At 37.5% G+C, this 23,598-nt stretch overlaps 2 protein-coding genes across 8 annotated transcripts in view; one reads left to right on the forward strand and one right to left on the reverse strand.

The window, feature by feature from the left end:
* The window catches only part of SIRT1 (sirtuin 1), a 32,680-nt gene extending 15,919 nt beyond the window's left edge, over window positions 1–16,761 (forward strand). Inside the window, 3 exon segments of the mRNA XM_034662598.1 lie at window positions 7,159–7,345; window positions 9,412–9,972; window positions 14,650–16,761. Coding sequence (XP_034518489.1) covers window positions 7,159–7,345; window positions 9,412–9,972; window positions 14,650–14,978 — 1,077 coding nt within the window. The 3' untranslated portion in view covers window positions 14,979–16,761.
* Window positions 16,762–19,531: 2,770 nt separating this feature from the next.
* HERC4 (HECT and RLD domain containing E3 ubiquitin protein ligase 4) overlaps window positions 19,532–23,598 on the reverse strand; it is a 134,543-nt gene continuing 130,476 nt past the window's right edge. For 5 of the 7 annotated variants that reach the window (XM_034662595.1, XM_034662594.1, XM_034662593.1 and 2 more), the window contains 2 exons: window positions 22,511–22,613; window positions 20,345–21,012 (listed from right to left, as the gene is read on the reverse strand). In XM_034662595.1, coding sequence (XP_034518486.1) covers window positions 20,804–21,012; window positions 22,511–22,613 — 312 coding nt within the window. In that variant the 3' untranslated portion in view covers window positions 20,345–20,803. Of the gene's footprint in view, window positions 21,013–22,510; window positions 22,614–23,598 lie in introns of all 7 variants that reach the window. The other 2 variants (XM_034662596.1, XM_034662597.1) reach the window with 1 other exon arrangement.

Below are 23,598 nucleotides of genomic sequence, written 5' to 3' on the forward strand. Positions count from 1 at the left end.
TCCCACCCCCCTCCACTCCAGCAACCCTCAGTTTGTTTCCTGAGATTGAGTCTTATGGTTTGTCTCCCTCTCTGGTTTTGTCTTGTTTCATTTTTTACTCTCTTCCCGTGATCCTCTACCTTGTTTCTCAAATTCCACATATCATTGAGATCATATGATAATTGTCTTTCTCTGATTGACTTTTTTCACTTAGTGTAATACCCTCTAGTTCGATCCACATCGTGGCAAATGGCAAGATTTCATTATTTTGATGGCTGCATAATATTCCATTGTAGATATATACCACATCTTTATCCATTCGTTTGCCAATGGACATCTAGGCTCTTTCCATAGTTTGGCTGTTGTGGACATTGCTGCTATAAACATTGGGGTGCACATGCCCCTTCGGATCACTGCATTTGTATCTTTGGGGTAAATACCAAGTAGTGCAATTGCTGGGTCGTAGGTAGCTCTATTTTCAACTTTTTGAGGAACCTCCATGTTGTTTTCCAGAGTGGCTACACCAGTTTGCATTCCCACCAGCAGTGTAGGAGGGTTCCCCTTTCTCTGCTTCCTCACCAACATCTATCATTTCCTGACTTGTTACTTTTAGTCATTCTCACTGGTGTGAGGTGGTATCTCATTGTGGTTTTGGTCTGTATTTCCCTGATGCTCAGTGATGTTGAACACTTCTTCATGTGTCTGTTGGCCATTTGGATGTCTTTGCAGAAATGTCTGTTCATGTCCTCTGTCCATTCTTGATTGGATTATTTTTTCTTAGGGTGTTGAGTTTGATAAGTTCTTTATAGATTTTGGATACTAGCCCTTTATCTGATATGTCATTTGCAAATATTTTCTCCCATTCCATCGGTTGTCTTTTGGTTTTGTTGACTGTTTCCTTTGCTGTGGAAAAGCTTTTTATCTTGATGAAGTCCCAATAGTTCATTTTTTGCCCTTGCTTCCCTTGCCTTTGGTGATGTGTCTGGGAAGAAGTTGCTGCAGCTGAGGTAGAAGAGGTTGCTGCCTGTGTTGTCCATGAGGATTTTGATGGATTCCTCACATTTAGGTCTTTGATCCATTTGAATCTATTCTTGTGTGTGGTGTAAGGAAATGGTCCAGTTTCATTCTTCTGCATGTGGTTGTCCCAATTTTCCCAACACCATTTGTTGAAGAGACTCTTTTTTCCATTGGACATTCTTTCCTGCTTAGTCGAAGAGGAGTTGACCACAGAGTTGAGGGTCCATTTCTGGGCTCTTTATTCTGTTCCAGTGATCTGTGTATCTGTTGTTGTTCCAGTACCATACTGTCTTGATGATTCCAGCTTTGTAATAGAGCTTGAAGTCCAGAATTGTGATGCCACCAGCTTTGGTTCTCCTTTTCAACATTTCCTTTGGCTATTTGGGGTCTTTTCTGGTTCCGTACAAGTTTAAGGATTATTTGTTCCAGCTCTGTGAAAGAAGTCCATGGCATTTTGGTAGGGATTGCATTGAATGTATAGATTGCTCTAGGTAGCATAGACATTTTAACAGTATTTGTTCTTCGAATCCATAAGCATGGACTTTTTTTCCATTTCTTTGTGTCTTCCTACATTTCTTTCATGAGTGTTCTATAGTTTTCTGAGTACAGATTCTTTGCCTCTTTGGTTAGATTTATTGCTGGGTATCTTATGGGTTTTGGTGCAATTGTAGATGGGATCGATTCCTTAATTTCTCTTTCTTCTATCTCATTGTTAGTGTGTAGAAATGCTACTGATTTTTGTGCATTGATTTTATATCCTGCCACTTTGCTGAAGTTCCTATATGAGTTCTAGGCAATGTTGGCAGGGAGTCTTTTGGGTTTTCCACATAAAGTACCATGTGATCTGCAAAGAGTGAGAGTTTCACTCCTCTTCGCTGATTCAGATGCGTTGTATTCACTTTTGTTGTCTGATGGCTGAGGTTAAGACTTCTATTATGTTGAACAACAGTGGTGATAGTCGCCATCCCTGCCGTGTTCCTGACCTTAGGGGAAAAGCTCTCAGTTTTTCCCCATTGAGAATGATATTGGCATTTCTTATATGGCTTTTATGATAATGAGGTATGGTTCTTCTATCCCTACACTGTGAAGAGTTTTAATTAAGAAAGGATGCTGTACTTTGTCAAATGCTTTTTCTGCATCTATTGAGGGGATCATATGGTTCTTGTCCTCTCTTTTATTGATGTAGTCTATCACATTGATTTGAGGATGTTGAACCTCCCTTACAGTCCAGGAATAAATCCCACTTGGTCGTGGTGCATAATCCTTTTAATGTACTGTTTAGGCTTTATTTGCTGTTCTCTCTCCAGCTCCTTTAGGTGTAAGGTTAGGTTGTGTATTTGAGACCTTTCTTGTTTCTTCAGAAATACTTGTATTGCTATATACTTCCCTCTTAGGACCCCCTTTGCTGCATCCCAAAGGTTTTGAACAGTTGTGTTTTCATTTTCATTTGTTGTCATGAATTTTTTCAATCCTTCTTTAATTTCCTGGTTGACCCATTCATTCTTTAGTAGGATGCTCCTTAGCCTCCATGTTATTTGAGTTCTTTCCAGATTTCCTCTTGTGATTGAGTTCAAGTTTCAAAGCATTATGACCTGAAAATATTCAGGGAATGACCCCAGTCTTTTGGTACTAGTTGAGACCTGATTTGTGACCCAGTATGTGATCTTTCCTGCAGAATGTTCCGTGTGCACTTGAGAAGAATGTGTATTCTGTTGCTTTAGGGTGGAATGTTCTGAATATATCTATGAAGTCCATCTAGTCCAGTGTGTCATTCAAAGCCCTAGTTTCCTTGTTGATCTTCTGCTTAGATGATCTGACCATATCAATGAGTGGACTGTTAAAGTCCCCTACTATTATTGTATTATGAATGTATTACATCTTTAATTTTGTTATTAATTGGTTTGTATATTGGCTGCTCCCATGTTAGTGGCATAAATATTTACAAGTGTTAGATCTTCTTGCTGGATAGACCCTTTAATTTATATAGTGTCCTTCCTTATCTCTTAGTACAGGTTTTGGTTTAAGATCTAATTTGTCTGATACAAGGATTGCCACCCTAGCTTTCTTTTGATGTCTGTTAACATGATAAATGGTTTTCCACCCCTTCACTTTCAATCCTGAGGTATCTTTGGGTCTAAAATGAGCCTCTTGCAGACTCATTGATGGGTATCGCTTTTTTATCCAATCTGATACCCTGTATTTTTGATTGGTACATTTAGCCCATTGTATTCAGAGTAACTATTGAAAGATATGAATATTTCTTGCAGGGCTGGTTTAGTGATCACAAATTCTTTTAGTTTCTGTTTGTCATGGAAGCTTTTTATCTCTCCTTCTATTTTAAATGACATCATAGCTAGATAGAGTATTCTTGGCTACATATTTTTCTCATTTAGCACCCTGAATATATAATGCCCATCCTTTCTGGCCTGCCAGGTCTCTGTGGATAGGTCTTCTGCCAATCTAATATTTCTACCACTGTAGGTTACAGACCTCTTGGCCCTAGCTACTTTCAGGATTTTCTCTTTACCTCTGACATTTTAAGTTTTATTCATAGATGTCGGGGTGTTGACCTATTTTAATTGGTTTTGAGGTCGATTCTCTGTGCTTCCTGGATTTTGATGCCTGTTTCCTTCCCCAAATTAGGGAAGTTCTCTGCTATAATTTATTTCAGTATACCTTCTGCCCCCCTCTCTCTTTCTTCTGCTGGGATCCCAGTTATTCTAATACTGTTTCGCTTTATGGTGTCACTTCTCTTTTGAATTCTTCCCTCATGGTCCAGTAGTTTATCTCTCTCTTTCTCAGCTTCTTTATTCTCCATCATTTGGTCTTCTGCTTCATTTATCCTAGCAGTTAGAGCCTCCATTTTTTATTGTACCTCATTAATAGCCTTTTTGATTTCGACTTGGTTAGATTTTATTTCTCCAGAAAGGGATTCTCTAGTATCTTCCATGCTTTTTTCACACTCAGCTAGTATTTTTATACTCTGTCAATCCAAACTCTAGTTCCAACATCTTACTAATGTCCATGTTGATTAGGCCCCTGTCAGTAGGTACTGCCTCTTGTTCTTTTTTTTTGAGGGTAGTTTTTCCATTTTGTCATTTTGTCCAGAGAAGAATAGTAACAGCGACCCCAGAAAAATAGACACTAAACAAATCAGAAGAGACCCAAAACTGGGGGGAAAAGAAAATAAAAAGAATATGATCAGGCTAGTGAACAGAACAGAAGCCACACACTAGATTTTGGGTGTATTTTGATCTGTTAGAAGAAACTGCCTCCCAAAATTTTAAAGAAAAACATATATTTACAAAAATAAGAGTAAATACAATGAAGGGATGGAATATGACTGTAAAAATGAAAATTAAAAAAGATTTTTAAAAAGGAATTGATAAGTTGGTTGAAAAAAGAAGAAAATTAAAAAAAATATCAGGTGGGTGACTAGAAGAACAAAGACATACACTAAATTTAGGGCATATTTTGGTCCATTAGAAGAAACTGCATCCCAAAATTTTACAGAAAAACATCCACACACACACACACAAAATAAGGTTAAATACAATGAAGGGATAGAATATGAGTGTAAAAATGAAAAAAAGATTTTAAAAAAGGAATTGATAAGTTGGTTGAAAAAGGAAAGAAAAATTTAAAAAAAATTAAAGAAAATTTTAAAAATTAACTTTGAAAGACTAAAGAATCATGGGAAAAAAGCTGTGAATTCTATGTGCTATATTCCCCTAGTGCTGGAGTTTTGCAGTTCTCATTGATCAGTAAATTTGGTCTTGGCTGGATGTTCTTGCTGGTCTTCTGGGGGAAGGGCCTATTGCATTGATTCTTATTTGTCTTTGCCCCAGGAGGAATTGCACCACCTTTGCTAGGGGCCAGGCTAAGTAATCTGCTCGGGTTTGCTCTTGGGAGTTTTTATTCCATGAAGGCTATTCCATGCAGCTTTAGAGGATGAGAATGAAGATGGCAGCCTCCCCGTCTCTGGCCCCAGAGGAACGGAGAGCTTGGGGCCCTACTCCTCAGTGCGCCCTCAGAGAAAAGCAGTCAGTCACTTCTGTTTCCTGGTCTCCAGTCACACTCTGCTTACCTGGCCTCTGACCGAGGTTTCTGTCTCTGGCACATGACCCCGTTTGGAGTCTCCAAACCCAGTAGATTCCTGCAGCAGGCTCCCGTCCTGCTCCTACCTGGGGAGGAAGGGGAGTCTCCCCGGATCTGCTGCTTGTTGGGCCCCTGCTTGAAGAGCCCTGGACTCACTGTGCCTCGGATCATGGTTTATGGCAACCCCGAGCTGAGAGCCTACTCCTCGGCCCACTTTTTGCAGCCGGCTTCCCTGCTCCAGTCGGTACCTGGGAGCTCTGCCACACTCAGGCACCCTCAGTCTTTCTGTGATCCGGAGGGTCCTGAGACCACACTGTCCCGAGACCACACTGTCCCAGCGAGGATTCTACTCGCCCCCCCCGCCCCGCACTAGAGTCCACTTCTGAAAGTTCAGTTTTGTGTTCCACTGCTCTAACACTTGATGGTAGAAGGTTGACAGAGGCTCCCTACCCCCCCAGTCTATCTTCCTGTATATTGCCTCAGATTCACTTCTCCTCACATCCTACCTTGCAGAAAGTGGTTACTTTTCTGTTCATAGAGTTGCTATTTTCTTTGATCTGTTGAGTTCGTAGAATGGTTTGATAACTATGTAGCTGAATTTCTGGGACCAGACGAAATTTAAGTCTCCTACTCCTCTGCCATCTTTCTAGCCCTCCCCCAAGAAAGCTCTTTTTCTTTTTTTCTAAAAGTATGTGGTACAGAAAGATTGAGGAAGATAATACTACCATTGGGAATTCTGATGAAATAAATATACAAGAACCCTTAAGTTATTTCAACTTTGCTCTATAATGTCTGTGTCTCTAAAATGATGAAATTGGCTTAATATCTAAAAGACTCAAATCATATGTGAGGTGTTGCTATATTAGAGTTTCTCCTACTTTGCCTTTTTAGTGCCTGTCGGATTTTTTAGTTCTTGGTAATCCTTTAAAACATTTAAAAAGTTATTTTAAAAGGTATTTCGTATATGATCACTGTCCCCCAAAAAAGAAATATAGGAAAATAATGGCAGAGAATAAGAACCATCCAAATAGAATTTTTTTTTTTTTTAAAGATTTTATTTATTTATTCAACAGAGACAGAGACAGCCAGCGAGAGAGGGAACACAAGCAGGGGGAGTGGGAGAGGAAGAAGCAGGCTCATAGCAGAGGAGCCTGATGTGGGGCTTGATCCCATAACGCCGGGATCACGCCCTGAGCCGAAGGCAGACGCTTAACCGCTGTGCCACCCAGGCGCCCCCCAAATAGAAATTTTATGTGCCTAGTTGCATATATAGTTAATCATACATAATTATGAGTGGAGAATATCATATTAAAATGGAATTTTTCTTACATTTTTTAAAAGGATTAAGTCGTGTGTGTACATATATACACATGCTGGTTTTTCTTAATCTGCAGTGGATTCTTAAATGTTGGTCTTCATGGGTCTTACAATAGCTACATACTTAGATAATAACACCATTGTATTTCATTGTATGTTGATGAAGTCATTGACATTTGACATTGAGGGTTGTATCCAGTTTTCCCTACTATTTATCCATAGCTTTTCTGTTTTCTTTGAAGATTTTTCCCCCCAAGGACTTAAGCACATGGCTCATTTCATACGCTTCTACACTTCAGTTTGAACACACTTTTTTTTATGTGGGAATTCTAATTCTTTGTTTTTTTAAAAGATTTTTATTTATTTGTTTGACAGAGATATAGAGACAGCCAGCGAGAGAGGGAACACAGGCAGGGGGGAGTGGGAGAGGAAGAAGCAGCCTCATAGCAGAGGAGCCTGATGTGGGGCTTGATCCCAGAACGCCGGGATCACGCCCTGAGCCGAAGGCAGACGCTTAACCGCTGTGCCACCCAGGCGCCCCCAGTTCTTTTTTTTTTTAAGTTTTTAATTTTAATTCCAGTATAGTTAACACATAGTATTTATATTAGTCTCAGGTATACAATATAGTGATTCAACTTTTGTGATAATTTTGAAATGCATTCTTGGGAAGTGTGTAAATGTTGATTATTTCTAACTTGAGTGCTTTCCTTTTTCCTCCCCATCTCAATGAAAATCTGGAACATGTAGGTGGTTCCTCGTTGTCCTAGGTGCCCAGCTGATGAGCCACTTGCTATCATGAAACCAGAGATAGTCTTTTTTGGTGAAAATTTACCAGAGCAGTTTCATAGAGCCATGAAGTATGACAAAGATGAAGTTGATCTCCTCATTGTTATTGGGTCTTCCCTGAAAGTAAGACCAGTAGCACTAATTCCAAGTAAGTTGGTGATGATTTTTAGAGACTTTTTCTACATAGATTACCATAGGTTGTGGGTCTGTACAATGGACCCCAATGATATTATTTTCTTTATGGTTAAAGAATGGTAAAGAGCCAAACTTTATTTCTTAGGTAATGTTCATATTCACGAAGATTGGTTAAGCTAACATTTTGGTGCAGGGGTGTGGGAAAGGGTTATCAAAACAGAAGTAATGTCAAATTCTGATGTATATGAAAAATTAAGACAAAGGGAAACAGCTTTTTAGTGGAATGTGTTTTTATTATGACAAGAGTTCGCTTCAGCTAATTTACATATGCTTAGGAAACTGTCCTTTGTGTGTTTTTAGTCTTAATTTGATTATAGTTGTTGAGCTTTCAAATTTAGTTGATTTTAGGTCCAATAAGTTTAAATGTATAGCTAGATATGTGTAATCTAGAAGTGTAATATACTCATGTAAGAGAATTTGGGGGCTCAATAGGATTGGTCTGTTTTTATAAGAGTAACAGTCATGCCTTGGGGCACCTGGGTGGCTCAGTCAGTGGGGTGTCTGAGCTCAAGTCATAATCTCAGGTTTGTGAGGTCCTGGGCTGGGCATGATGCCTGCTTGGGATCTCTCTCTCTTTTTTCTCTCTCAAAAAAAAAAATAACAGTCATGCCTTGTCATAATCATTTTATGTGGATCAATTTTACCCATGGGGGTGTGTGTGTGTGTGTGTGTGTGAAAATGCTCAAATATAAGTCCCTTTTACTCTCGGGAATATTTAACATATGCTTTTATATTATCTCTTTTCTCTCTCTAGTGAAGAAGCAAGGGGAGAGGAAGATAGAGGGACTAATTCAGTAGCATCAGGTGTACCCTAAAAGGTGAAGGGAGAAAGGCGGGAATATCAAACTTTTTTTTTTTTAAGATATAAAAAATTTTTTTGAGAGAGTGAGTGAGCGAGAGAGTACAAGCCAGGGGGAGAGGCAGAGGGAGAAGCAGACTTCCTGCTGAGCAGGGAACCTGACACGGGGCTCAATCCCAGGCCTGTGGAATCATGACCTGAGCTGAAGGCAGATGCTTAACCGACTGAGCCCCAGGTGCCCCCAAACTTTTTTTTTTTTTTAAGGATTTTATTTATTTATTTTAGAGCCCACGCAAGCAGGGGGAGGAACGGGGGAGGGAGGAGAAGGAGGAAAAGAATCCCAAGTGGACTCTGCGCTGAACGCGGAGCCCAACATGGACCAATCTCAGGACCTTGAGAATCGCCATCTGAGCTGAAACCAAGAGGGATGTTTAACTGAGCAACCCGGCCGCCCCAAGAATATCAAAATCAGAGAATTAAATTAGAACTCTACATCAGCAATCATAATATAGGCAAGCCAGACCAAACAGTTGGAAGAAACAAGTTCAGCGCTACAGTTCTGCATCTTTTTCCTACCTACATGTGGTGGCTTTATCAGTTTCAGTCTTCCCAAAATAGCTGTGAAATTCTTTGACAGTAGAACATAAGAATAAAATTTCATGAATAAGTTCCTTTATTTTTGAGTTATTTTTTTTTTCCTCTTTAAAGGTAAGCAGAGAAATTCTTAAAAGCTTTATGTGGGGCAGTATAATAGCGTGTGGCTGATACACAAAGGTAATTTTTAAAAGGTGTAAAACACAGGTACATAATGGTGGAAAATGGACTTGTATGAATTTCCACACACTGTATCAGGAGCTATTTCAGTAGAATAACTGTCACTGTGCCAAGAGCTCTTCTATGCACTTGGCGTATTCTGCCTACAACCTTGTGTGAAAAAGTACCGTTACCACCATTATACAGACAAGGAAATTGAGATACAGAGTAGAAAAGCCTGAGAAGATTGCTTGGAGTAATCAGGTGATGGGAAACAGGACATGGAATTTTATAAAGATGTTTAACTTCTCATTTGTTTATTTGATAGCTTGATGAAATGTGATGACTTGGTTAGCAGTGGTAGGTTTCTTTTTTGATATTGGGAGCATGTTAGATTTTTGCATAGTGTACTGTGTCTTTATTAGCTCCCTTCCCTTTTTCTAATGCATTTTTCATCTTATTTTTAGGTTCCATACCCCATGAAGTGCCTCAGATATTAATAAATAGAGAACCTTTGCCTCATCTGCATTTTGATGTAGAGCTTCTTGGAGACTGTGATGTTATAATAAATGAATTATGTCATAGGTTAGGTGGTGAATATGCCAAACTTTGCTGCAACCCTGTAAAGCTTTCAGAAATTACTGAAAAACCTCCACGAACACAAAAAGAGTTGGCTCATTTGGCAGAGTTGCCACCGACACCTCTTAATATTTCAGAAGACTCAAGTTCACCGGAAAGAACTTCACCACCTGATTCTTCAGTGATTGTTACACTTTTAGACCAAGCACGTAAGAGTAATGTTGATGATCCTGGTGTGTCCAAATCAAAAGATTGTATGGAAGAAAAGTCACAGGAAGGACAGAATTCTAGGAACATTGAAAGTGTTACTGAACAGTTGGAAAGTCCAGATTTGAAGAATGTTGGCTCTAACACTGGGGAGAAAAATGAAAGAACTTCAGTTGCTGACACAGTGAGGAAGTGCTGGCCAGCTAGACTTGCAAAGGAGCAAATTAGCAAACGGCTTGATGGTAAGGAAATGCTGTTGGAGGTATACTTATTTTACTGTTCTGAAGGTACAACTGTTTTAACAAAATATTTGCAAGAAATAAGCAATTTTGGCAGGTTAGTTGATAGGGTAGCTTTATACAGCTAAATATAACAGTTGTGTTTTAGAGAAATTGTAAAGTTGAGAATTTAGGCTAGAAAAAGGTTAAACAGTGGTATCTTACAGTAGGGGAAGAAATAGAGTTAAATTTTAAGTGTTCTCTGTACCTTGTGTTCTTCTAGGGAATGAGAAGGTAATCTTTGAATTGAGAAGAAAATTGGAAAATAAATTGTACTCTGCCATTGTCTGGTGAGCTTTAGCTGGGAGAACTGATGACTGAGATTTGGGTGGTTACCCTAGGGCAGCTGCTTTATTTTTATACATTATTTGATTTTAATCTCACGAGGTAGGAACTATTATTACTTCTCTGCTGTTGGTGTGGAAACTGAGGACCTTAGAGGTTAAGGACCCTGTGCAAGGTAACAATTAGGATGTGGAAGAGCCAAATTGGATTCCATGTCTGTCCTCCAGAGCCTGTCCTCTTAACCACTATGCTGTGTTGTTTCAGATCTAGAAAACATCTCTGATCCTTCTCCACAGACTACTAGGAATAGCATCTACCCAGTTTTTTGTTTTAAGTGAAATACAGTTGACATGCAATATTAGTTTCAGGTGTACACACAGTGGTTATATACTTAGGAAATGCTTACCATGGTAAGTGTAGTACTGTCAACACACAAGTTATTACAGCACTCCACCCTCCCTTCCCCTCTGGCAACCACCAGTTGTTTAGTCTTTTGTTTTTTAGAGTCCACATATAAGTGAAACCATATGGTATTTGTCTTCTCTATTTTACTTTGCATAATACCTTCTATGTCCATCTTTGTTGCAAATGGCAAGATTTTATTCCTTTTTATGGCTAAGAAATACTTCACTGTAGATACACATCTTCTTTATTTATCTGTTGATGGATATTTAGGTTGCTTCCATATCTTGACTATTGTAAATAAGTACTGCAGTGAACATAGGGGTATATGTCTTTTCAAATTAGTGTTTTTGCTTTCTTAAAATACTCAGAATTGCTGGATTTTTTATTTTTAGTTTTCTAACTTTTTAAGGACCCTCCGTACTGTTCTTCATAGCGGCTGCGCCAATTTACATTCCCACCAGCAGATTTTGAGGGTTCCTTTTTCTTCATATTTGTGCCAGCAGTCGTTATTTCTTGTCTTTTTGATAATAGCTGTTTTGACAGGTGTTGTTAGGTGATCTCACTGAGGTTTCAGTTTGTATTTCCCTGATGGTTAGTGATGTTAGCATCTTCATGTGTCATTTGGCCATCTGTATACTGTCTTTGGGAAAATGTCTTATTTGGGGCCTCTGCCCATTTTTTATTCAGGTGTTTTTGCTGTTAGTTATAGGAGTTCTTTGTATAATCTGGATGTTAACCCTTTATGGGCTACATCATTTGCTAAAGTATCTTCTCCCAGTCAGTAGGTTGTCTTTTTGTTCTGTTGGTTTCCTTCACGTGTAAAATTTTAGTTTGATACAGTCCCAGTTGTTTACGTTTAGGTCTTTAGTCCATTTTGTTTATTTATGTATGTGGTGTGGGAAAGTGGTTTTCATTCTGTGTATAGCGGTCTAGTTTCCCTAACACCTAGTAAATAAAATAGACTGTCTTTTCCCCATTGTGTATTCCTGCCTTCTTTGTCATAGATTAATTGACCATATAAGTCTGGGTTTATTTCTGGGCTCTCTATTCTGTTCCATAGATTTGTGTCTTATTTTTGTGCTAATACCATGCTGTTTGATTACTATAGCTTCAAATTATAGTTTGAAATCAGGGCACATGATCCCTTCAGTTTAGTTCTTTGTCAAGATTGCTTTGGCTATTCAGGTCTTTGTGGTTCCATAAACATTTTAGGATTATTTGTTTCAGTTCTCTGAAAAATGCTGTTGGTATTTTGATAGGGATTGCATTGCATCTATAGCTTGTTTTGGATAATGTGGACATTTGAATAATAATTCCAATCCATGAACAATAGTAGGTCTTTAAATTTGTGTTTTCTTCAGTTTCTTTTCATCAGTGTCTTACAGTTCTCAGAGTATAGGTCTTTTCACCTCCTTGGTTAAACTTATTTCTAGGTCTTTTAGTCTTTGAGGCAGCTGTAAATAGGATTGCTTGATTTCCCTTTCTGCTACTTCATTATTAGTGCATAGAAACTCAACACATATACCGTTTTGACACATAAGAACTCTTTACCAAGTAGTAGGGTGAAAAATCCTAATTAAATAAAAGTAAAAAAAAAAAATTCTTACTTAGATGTAACAATCTTGTACAACTTAAAACATTAAGTCCCATTCCATTTACAATATATTACTCGTTCAAATCATTTACCATAAATGAATTCTAGTTCATTTGAATAAGCCTTTGCAAGCACCTTTTCTATACCAGGGATACTGTAGGTAAGTTCTGCATACACAGTGATCAATCTGTCGATATTTGTGTATAATTATAAAAATAGCTGATTAAACAAAACAGGTGATATTAAGAAATGTAGATGCTGCTTGGAGGGGATTAGGTATAGAAGGCTTTCCAAAAACCCAACTTCTGACTTTGGTCTTGAACAGTAAGTAGGGGGGACATCTTCCCAGGAGAAACTAGGAAAAGCATAGAAGAATGCTTATGTTTGCAAATGTGGCAAGAGCCAGAAGTAGAAAAATTGCCGTTTAGGGGCACCTGGCTGACTCAGTTGGTAGAGCATGTGACTCTTGATCTCGGGGTCTTGAGTTCAAGCCCCAAATTGGGCATGAAGCCTATTTAAACCTGTGTAGTCAGGTAAACACTGGTATCTACTATATACACAGTCTGCCTATGTACTGGAAGACTTTTGCACTGGAGATTTCTTTTGAGTATCTTTTTGACAGATGGGTCAAACAGAAAACTCTTTGCTGGCCCCAGGAAACAAAGATTAAACCTGGAGCAGTTTTTAGATACCTATTTAGGCCTTAAAGGGACAGGCTTTGGAATTACTCCTGAGTTGTCTCAGATCTACCTTGGGCAAAGTTATTTAATTTGTTTCTTAATCTGAAAAATGGGAAATAAAATAACATATACTTCAGCACTGTGAGATTTTAAAAAGATAATTGATGTAGACTGTAAAATTGTAGCTGTTAAAAACAAAGTACCACACTAGTCTTATTTTTTTTTACCATGATTTCTGTTGGTGAGATGAAGGTTGAAAAGGAGAATGTGGGAGGATATATGAGGCAAACTTTGAGTCTGTCTTGATGGTTCCCAAGAAGAGACAAAAACCAAACAGGTACAGGATTCTTGGGCTGAGAAATATATTATTCTGTTCATCGGGGGCTAACGTAGAGGGAAGTATTTTTTAAAAGCATGGACCAAAACTATAGTAAAAACGCATAACAGCCACGTGCTGGGACCCCTCACAGGAGAAATGAAGTAGCAGATGGGCTTTTCTTTTAGCAGCTAGAATACAGGTACTCCCTCTTTGAATCATGGAAATTAATACTAGTAGCTTAGAAAACTGAAGAATACTGTGTACCCTCCCAAAATAGAAGGAAGTACATGGTTTTCACACTGCAATTTGTGATCTGTTAGTGGAATGTGAAATCAATTGTGTGGGTTCAGATCAGAATTGTTATGTACATACTACGTTGTTTCAAAGTGAGAACCTCAGTCATGATGGGATATAAAGTTTGAAACCCATTTTGAAGAGAAACCTAGATATGCATGGCAGATGGCGCGTCACTTCAGATTAACTGTTAGCGCCAGGCTTTTGTGAATCAGTCTGGGGTATGGTGCAATAAATATGACGTTTATTATGTGTAGAAACAGGCTTAAGTTAGAAGTTACTTGTTCTTAATGAATTCAAGGGTAGAAAATTTATTTCATCATTAAAATTTAAAGTTCCCATCAAGAGGTGCCCTTCACTGGGAACCCATAGCTTAGAGGAGAGAGGGAATTGTCCTTACCATCAGGTCACATCTCAAACTATGAATGCAAATTTGGGAGGGGATTGGAGAAGAAAGGTTAATGTCCAATGCTACATCAGTGTTTCTCATACTTTAATGTGTCTAGGACTTCTGTAAGAAGATTCAGATTCAGTAGGTGGGTGGTGGGGCCTGAGAATCTAAACTTCTAATAAACTCTCAGGTGATGCCATTGCCTGCACACTATACTTCTGAATAGATGGTGAAGCCATTATGGAATTAAAACTATTTGAAAATAATGAAGGTGCTTTGAAGGCATAGTATGTGCTTTAGAGAACATCTATTCAGTGAACATGAGTAATGTAGGCAGGCCTGGGTATTTCATGTCATGAGTCCTGTTCAAAGGAGTTAGTTAACCTTTATTGAACGTGGTTCTCTACATTTATTCATACTTAGTTGATAGTTGTGAAAATTACTTAATTTTCCAGAGGAGGAAATTGAAGCATAGAAATTAACTCCCCAAATATACAAAACTGGTTGGTGGCAGAACTAACATTGGCAGTTAGGAGTGAGCGAGCACTTTGTTTTTGAAGAACACTACAGTAATAGTTTCTAGGTAACGATATTCAGGTAAAAGCTACAATCAGACCAAGTTAGTCTTAGAAAACTGGGAATAACTTATTTCTCTTTTATTCCTATATTTCAGGTAACCAGTATCTGTTCTTACCACCAAATCGTTACATTTTCCATGGCGCTGAGGTATATTCAGACTCTGAAGATGACGTCTTATCCTCTAGTTCTTGTGGTAGTAACAGTGATAGTGGAACGTGCCAGAGTCCAAGTGTAGAAGAACACTTGGAGGATGAAAGTGAGATTGAAGAATTTTACAATGGTTTGGAAGATGAAGCTGATGTTAATGAGAGAGCTGGAGGAACTGGATTTGGAATTGCTGGAGGTGATCATGAGGCAGTCAGTGAAGCTATATCCATGAAACAGGAAGTAACAGACATTAACTATCCATCAAACAAATCATAATGTAATAATTGTCCAGGTACAGGAATTGTTCCACCAGCATTAGGAACTTTAGCATGTCAAAATGAATGTTTACTTGTGAATTCAGCAGAGCAAGGAAACCAGAAAGGTGTAATATTTATAGACTGGTAAAATAGATTTTTTTTTTCCATGGGTAATTTTTAACTTCTTATTTCTGTACTTGTACACTCAACACTAACTTTTTTTAAAAGAAGGGTACTAAGTATCTTTAATCACCTGTTGGTCAGAACTTTTCTTTTAAAGGTTCATTTGTATGATATATCCATATGTATATATAATTTTGTTCTTGCCTAGTGAGTTTCAACATTTTAAAGTTTTCAAAAGCCATTGGAATGTTAAATTAATGTAAAGGGAACAGCTTATCTAGACCAAAGAATGGTATTTTCACACTTTTCTTTGTAACATTGAATGGTTTGAACTCCTTAAATGTCTGTTCTGCTAAACTTTTGATTATTAGCACAATTACCTATTTTTAAACACTGGCATTTTCCAAAACTTGTGGCAGCTAACTTTTTAAAAATCTCATTACGTGCAGTGTGTAGAAGGAAGTCAACAATATGTGGGAGAGCACTCCGTTGTCTTGCTTTTTAAAGTAAGACTTGGTGCTAAGAGTTTCAGGAATATTGTATTGTTGAAATGAAGATGGCTTTTGTACTTCCTGTGGACATGTAGTAATGTCTATATTGGCTCCTAAAACTAACCTGAAAAAAATAAATGCTTTGGAAATATGTTTCAATTGCTTTAGAAACGATAGTGCCTGCCTGGGTACTCTTAGTTTCAAGAATATTTGCCCTTGTTATTTAAATACCTATCACTGTGGTAGAGCTTGCATCCATTCTTTCCCACAAGTATTAAACTGCCAAGATGTGCATATGCAAAGCCTTTATGAATCTATAATAATGGTACTTCATCTGGGGAGAGTGTAATATTTTGGACCGCTGCTTTTCTTTTCCATTAATGAGGAGAGCAACAGGCCCCTGATTACGGTTCCAAAGTACTAAGATGTTAATTATAACTCAGCCAGTAAGTACATGTCTCCTGTTGGGAGGATTTGGTGTAATAGACACCAAACTGCTAGCCAAGTATTATGGAGATGAACATGATGTAACTTGCAATAGCAGAATAGTTAATGAATGAAATTAGTTCTTACAACATCTTTATTTAAAAGCTTAGCCTGCCTTAAAACTAGAGATCAAACCTTTTCAGCTGCAGAAGCTTCTTAGCCTTTCAAAAAAAAAGTTCATACTTTATAAAATTGCACAGAGCAATTTATTTTCCAGACCTTTACCCCACATTACTCCCAAATTATAAAGTATTCCTATGTTGCTTTAGTATTTATTACAATTTTTAAAAAGGGTTTGAAATATAGCTGTTCTTTAAGCATAAAATACTCAGCTATGACCATTACTGCCAGAGAAAAAAAATTTTATTGAATGGCCATTTCCCTACCTAAAAGATGTTTCAATCTGAATTTATTTGGCTAAAGAATGCAGTATATTTAGTTTTCCATTTGCATGATGTGTGTTTGTGCTATAGATGATATTTTAAATTGAAAAATTTGTTTTAAATTATTTTTACAGTGAAGACTGTTTTCAGCTCTTTTTATATTGTACATAGTCTTTTATGTAATCTACTGGCATATGTTTTGTAGACTGTTTAATGACTGGATATCTTCCTCCAACTTTTGAAATACAAAACCAGTGTTTTATACTTGTACACTGTTTTAAAGTCTATTAAAATTGTCATTTGACTTTTTTCTGTTAAATCACATTGTTCAAGGTATAAAATTGTATTCGTAGATAATCTGTACAGCTTTGAGGGCCATATTAAGATGCTTTCTTCTCACATTTCTTCATTCAACTTATGAGTCTAGCCACAATAGTAAGCAAACACTGATACTGCTGGTTGTAGCAGCTGGTGCTTCAAAACTAACATTTCAGTTCTAGGCCCAGGAACCTTTGTAGGTGAAAAGTGGGGGAAAGGCAAGGCAGGGCCTAAGAACTTGACATACGGAAGACCTGACATAGGCTCAGACTGACAAAAGTGGAAATATAGTAAACTCGAGTATATGTGCTATAAAAGCATAGTGCTTCACAGATAACACAAGTCTTAAAACACAGGAAGGTGTGGACAAAAAATGACTGTGGTATGAATGAACTTTGCAAGGCTGACATGCAAACCCTTAGTCCATTCAAGTTCTTGAGGGACAAAGTGTACTGTCAAGAAGCCAGGAACAGGCCCCTTAGAAAGTGTATGTAATGAATAAAGCCTTGACTGGTAGTTCCCTGCTCTCAGGACTCTTGCCTTCCTCACCAGCAGCTTTGGAAGTGAATTTTAAAATAGTACTCTGCCCTGGTATGTCCTGTTTTCACTAGAAAATCACACCTTAAAAAGGTGGTGTTTGGTCATTTTAAGTAGTTAAGTACATGTTCTGACAACAGCTAATTTTAAGGCTTATATTCAGTACTATTCCAAGTCTCCTTGGTTAATGCAGTATGTATTTCACTGGTTGTAAAACCCTAATTAACTAAACACGATGGTTTAGTTAGCATTGCTCTTTGTGGTATTGAAAATAATGATGTGGTTTCAATCAGTGGTGTTTTATGAAGCATTATTTGGTAAGTTCTATTTGAAAGAAGTCTCAACTCCTAGACTTGTACCATAGAAAGGCAGGGTGTATGCACACCATAACTTCTCTTCAGAAATGAACAAAGTCTAAAGACTTAAGCTAGGATGTTACCAGTAGTATGGAGAAATGGTCTAATGACCTCTCCTCCCTGCTTTGAGTGCCTCTCAACTGTGACTATTAAATTGCCCGGGAAACTTTTTTTTTGAAAAGTACAACCTGGGCATCACTCCTTAGAACATTTAATTGGCATAAGAAGACTGTGCATAGTATTAAAAAAGGTACCTCTCCAGGTGATTCATAAGTATAGCAAGGGTTGAGAAAGGAAAAAAATAGGGGAGTTCCCTTCTGCATGTAACACTCCATTCCAGGGGGGCTGGCCTCACAGAGAAGGTAGACTTCATGAAACAAGGGGACTATTCTCAATTTATCTGTGGAAGTAGTTCACCAATTGGCAAACAGTGGCAAGAACGGGGCTATTGGGGTGCTTGGTGGCTCAGCTGGTTAAGCGGCTGCCTTCAGCTCAGGTCATGTTCTTAGGATCCTGGGATTGAGTCGAGCTCCCTGCAGCTCCCCCTGCTTGTGCTGTTAAATAAGTAAAATCTTAAAAAAAAAAAAAAATAGGGAGTTACTGAAATAGGGTGAACTCCTTAGCAAAGGAAACCCATAAGGAGTATGGATGGCCAAAACTCAAAAGCTGGGGAGTGGGCAAGTGGCTGAGAACAGGAACATGTGCCCTTGTTCTCAGTTCGCCATACACTCCTTCAGGGGACGATTGCCCTATTACACTTTGAGGACTTTTTGTTAAACTAAATGCAGTAAAAACCAAATTCAAGAAAGGCTAGGACTTTATTGTAAGGCTCCAGTTTTAAAAAACTGCATTCTGGTTTTGTTTCATGCAATGTGTGTCTTGGTTCTACCACTTTGGTCAGTCTGAACAATGGCTATTGGTTAAAATCACAACTGAACCAGACCAGAGCTACCAACATATAATCGCTCTTACTGGTAGATCTGTACGGAAACCAAATATTTTCACGTTTAGTCCACTGCATAATCAAGAGTCCTTACAATTTAGTGAACTTAGCATTTGCTTACTTTCTACACTAATCTAAAAGCTCGAGATATTTTTCTTGCTATTTTTTTTTTAAATAGGCTCCATGCCCAGCGTGGAGCCCAATGCAGAGCTCGAACTCACGACCCTGAGAACAAGACCTGAGCTGAGATCAAGAGTCTGATGCTTAATGAGCCACCAGGCGCCCCCTTGCTATTTTTAAAAAAGCAAGTAGCAATTTGAAAAATCTTCAATGGCATTTTAATTTTCTACCATTAATCTCCTTGCTGTTAATACTACTACTGTATGTCTGCAGCAACAGAGGGAGAGGAGTATAAGACTTACCCAAATTAAGCCTTGTACTGTTGTGCTCCCAGATAAGATGCCAGGTCCTTGTTAAAACGTTTGTTCAATGAAATCCATCTGTATTAATCCAGAGTGGCTGCTATTTCACAGATGAGCTACATAACATAGAGGTTACTAAAAAAATCACTTGACACATACACGTGTTTTCAATGTGAACAATCACTACCCTCAAGAAACGGATGCACAGGGAAACAGTACAGAGAGTTTTCAGAGGGAGAGTGCTACTTTGAGCTAAATTACCAGTATGTGAGAATACTGTTTAAGGGCTTCCATCTATATAAAAAAGACATCTACAGCTTACCAGTGGAAGTTTTTAAGTTAAGCTGAAAAGTACAGGTCCACAATCCCGTCTCCAAAACCCTTGGGCTCATTTGCATTTTGGAATTACGAAGGTTAATGAATTTTTTAAAGCACCCCACAGGGGTCTGCGGCAGCACCTAAGATCAAACACACTAAATAAATCAAACCTATTAACATCACCACAGTAAAATGTATAATTAGTCCCATTTAATACCATAAATAATAGCCTCAACAATTCAAGTTTTGCTGCAAAATGAAATACACAAATTTTTTTCAGACTTGTTTTGGATTTTGGAATTAAAGCTAAGAAAACTGGAGACTCTGTAAAACAGACAATTTTGTATGGCAATGGTAATACTCAATCCAAAATGTAAAAGACCTTCCCTGAGACACAGGAATTTTGAATCTTACATGAGAACCACTGAAAGGGTAAATATTAAACCAATAAATCTTTATTACTTAAACAATTTTCACGGCATTTTAAAAAATAAATTTAAAAAATAAATATTTGCATTATAGCAGAAAGTCACGTGTTGCATCAACTCAATCACAGGAGATAACTAAGCATCAGCACCATAAAAACTGTGTTAAGATTTGTTTCTAAAAGTTCAAGGAAATAGTTCTAAAGCATTGAAAAATCTGACTCATTACCAACCTGCAGCATCAGTAGTTTTGGAAGCTATACACCAGTGGTTGGTTGGTTCTCACAGTAGCCAGTTTCTATTCCTGGCAGCTGTAGGACAAAGTTCTTCCAGTACTAAATATTAAACTTTCTAATAACCTCCCATTTATCCGTAGCATCTCCAGGTTCACAAAAGGAAAGAACTACAAGTTATTTAGGTAACTCCTATTTGTAATTTAGATTTGCAAAAGGATATTTATTCTAGTAAAAAAGCAAAGACTTTCATTATGCTAATTTTTTGCCTTTATAGATTCTCAGAATAAGATTTAATCATAATTATTAATCCTTTTAGCTCAGTTCAATTACAACCATAGAAACTGTACTGGTATCAGAACATAACTATTTTATTACAAAACTTAACATTATTTACAAAATGAAAAAATAATCGAATGACTATTGCAGGCCAAAGATAAAGGTTTTTCACTCAGTGATTGAAAATTAAGCAACATTTCCATGCACTCACACACCAGATCATTTGTGAAATATGCAAACTCTTAAAATTCATGTTAGTAAAACTTCAATGTATTCACAATACTTGTATGTTTATTGGAAGATGGCAAAAAAAAAATCCATGGTTCTGTACAATAAGTTTAATATTAACACAGTTTGTTCATTTTCCTTTAATATTTTTTGGCTTTCATGAATACTCATAGCATTGAACATTTTGCAAGTAAGAATTATAATAGTACCTCTGTCACCTTGCTGAATTCATCACCACAAGAAAAACACAAATAGTTAGTTTAATGCTTTTGCAATAAACTGATTAGTTATTATTTCCAAAGTTATATTAAACTGAAGCCTTCATTATGATCAATTGCTTGAATCAGTTTAGAGCGTAGAGTTTCTTTTTCTGTGTATTTTGGAAGATCCAGAAGATTAAAACAGGTATGGGAAACTGGGAGATATTCCTCGCCACCTCCTGTTGACTGGATGACTAGTTTTAGACTCTTCATACCAAGAATAGGAATGCGATCACTACCTGTCAAAAATACTACCAAGAAAAAAAAATTATTCAGCCAACCACTTTTATCAAAACAATACAGAGTACCAAGTAATTTAGTACACTCACCATGGCAGACCTTTATATTAACGTTTATTCTAATGTGGAAGCCTATCTCCAGATTTATGGAAGCATGATTTTGGAGATACACTAACTACACATCCATATATCATTTTTTCCTTAAAAAGTGTAATCTTAATGTTAGCACACAAGAGATGCTTAATAAATGTTTGATGAATAAGTGACTACTGTCCCTGACAAAACATTTGAGAGCCATTCTTTTGGGAACAGCCATTCAGTCTATAGATCAAATAAAAAAATGCAGTTTTGATTATGATTCCTTTTTCAATATTTTGTTTCTAACATTTATGAACAAAAATTTATAATGGACAGCTAAAACTCAAATCACTTACAAAAGACTTGTCATCCTTACAATATACAAAATAATTTAGCCAAGATTCTTATTTCAACTGTCAAAAAGAGATTAACAAAAATATTCTTGGCAATAGTAGGAATATCAAAGGGAGCGTCATTTCCTGATGAAAGAGGATGTGGGGTGTGTGTGTATATATATATATATATATATATATATATATATACACACACACACACAATGAAATATTATTCAGCCATCAAAAAGAGTGAAATCTTGCCATTTGCAAAGATGTGGGTAGAGCTGGAATGTATTATGCTAAGCAAAATAAGTCAGTCAGAGAAAGACAAATACCACATGATCCCACACATATGTGGAATTTAAGAAAGAAAACAGATGAACGTATGGGAAGGAGGAAAAGAAAAAAAAGGAGACATGGAAATAAGCCATAGGTGAGTCTAAATAATAGAGAACAAACTGAGGGTTGGAAGGGAAGTGGGTGGGGGATGGGCTAGATGGGTGAGGGGTAAGAAGGAGGGCACCTGTTATGATGAGCACTGGCTGTTGTTTAATTTAAGTGTCAAAATCACTGAATTCTAGGCCAGAAACCAATATTGTGTTGTATGTTAACAAAACTTAAATAAAAAAACAACAAAAAACCAGGGAGTGTCATTTCAATACATATTTAACAGATGAAAGACACACAAACTAGGTTATAAATAAGTACAAAATCCTACAAAAGTTCTATTTCCTACAGAAGTTCCCAAAGTTTTGATGCATAAGTCAAAAGAAAAAAAAATGAAGACTGAACAAGGAAAAAAGCTACCATCCAGAAATCTTTTCAGAAATTCTAAAAGGAACTAAAACCCTAGTTGATTGTAATCGGTGTTAAGAGTTTGTTTTCATTTGAAAGAACCAATTCTATTTGAGGCACATTGAATGTAGCTTTCAAAATAAGAATGCAGATAAAAAACTTACTCTAATTGAAAATTAAAAACAGTACCTTGGAATAATACTATAAGGAAAAAACCTTATCCAACAAAGTAAATCAATCTCCTACGAAAATAAGTTTAATTCCATTTCCCATAAAACACAGGACTAGTTAGAAATACTTACATAGAAACTGTTTTTTCTTTTCCAATGGTAATTCATGAAATACTTCCCAAAAAATTTTTATCGTTGGATGTTCTGCCCAATACTCCCCTTTGTATTCTGTATTCTAAAAACAACATAATCTTTCATTAATATTAAGTGATGTTAGTTTTGTCTTCAATCTGACAAATTTTCTGTGGCAGTCCGTTTCCACGATGATCTCTGCCTCCTGCTGCTCATGCCCTTGTGTAGCCCCTCCCAGTGTCCAGGCCTGACTCTGTAATCATTAGGATATGGCACGTATGAGAAATACATGACTTCTGAGGCTAAATCATAAAAAACTCTGTGGCTTCAACTTCTTTGACCATTCACTCTGGGGAGAGCTGGGTGCCATTTCAAGAGGACGCTCAAAGAGCCCTATGGAGAGGTCCTCACGATGAGACATGAAGCTTTTAGCCAACAGTCTCGTGAATGAGCCATCTTGGAAGGAAATCTATCCTTCATCAAGTCTTCAGATGACTAAAGCACCCATCAGTATCTTAACTGCAATCTCAGGAGAGACCCCTAAGTTAAAACCACCCAGCTAAAGCCATTCCTGAAATCCAAACCCACAGAAAGTGAGAAAATAAATGTTCACTGTTACTTTTAAGCCACTAAATTTTGGGGTAATCTGCAGCAATGGAGCTAGTGTACTTCTATAGAAAAAATACTAGCACTTAGAAAAGGTGAGCAGACAGGAGAGAGGGAGTAAATCTTAACACTGTAAAGTATTCTTTAAAATCTAGCCACAGTTGGCCTTAAATTTTAGTTCTTAGAAGAGCCTTCCAGCATCAGGGCCTTTGGACACACTCACTGTTCCCTCAGCCTAGACCTCTTAGACATATCCTCCCCTTCCTTTGTTCATTAGCCCTTTAGGACTCAGACTAAATGTCACCAAATTCACTCATTGATTCATTCAACAGATATAGAGAGTTTTAGTCGAAATTTGGAGCCCCGGGGGAAATTGCAATGAACAAAGTCCTTAACTTACCTCGTAGAGACTACCATCTACTGAGATGCTTTCCCAGATTTGTGCAGCCTAGGTGAAGTTCCTCTTTATATACTATTCACTG

The sequence above is a fragment of the Ailuropoda melanoleuca genome, chromosome 6 (assembly GCF_002007445.2).
Source record: "Ailuropoda melanoleuca isolate Jingjing chromosome 6, ASM200744v2, whole genome shotgun sequence".
In the NCBI taxonomy this organism is placed as follows: Eukaryota; Metazoa; Chordata; class Mammalia; order Carnivora; family Ursidae; genus Ailuropoda; species Ailuropoda melanoleuca.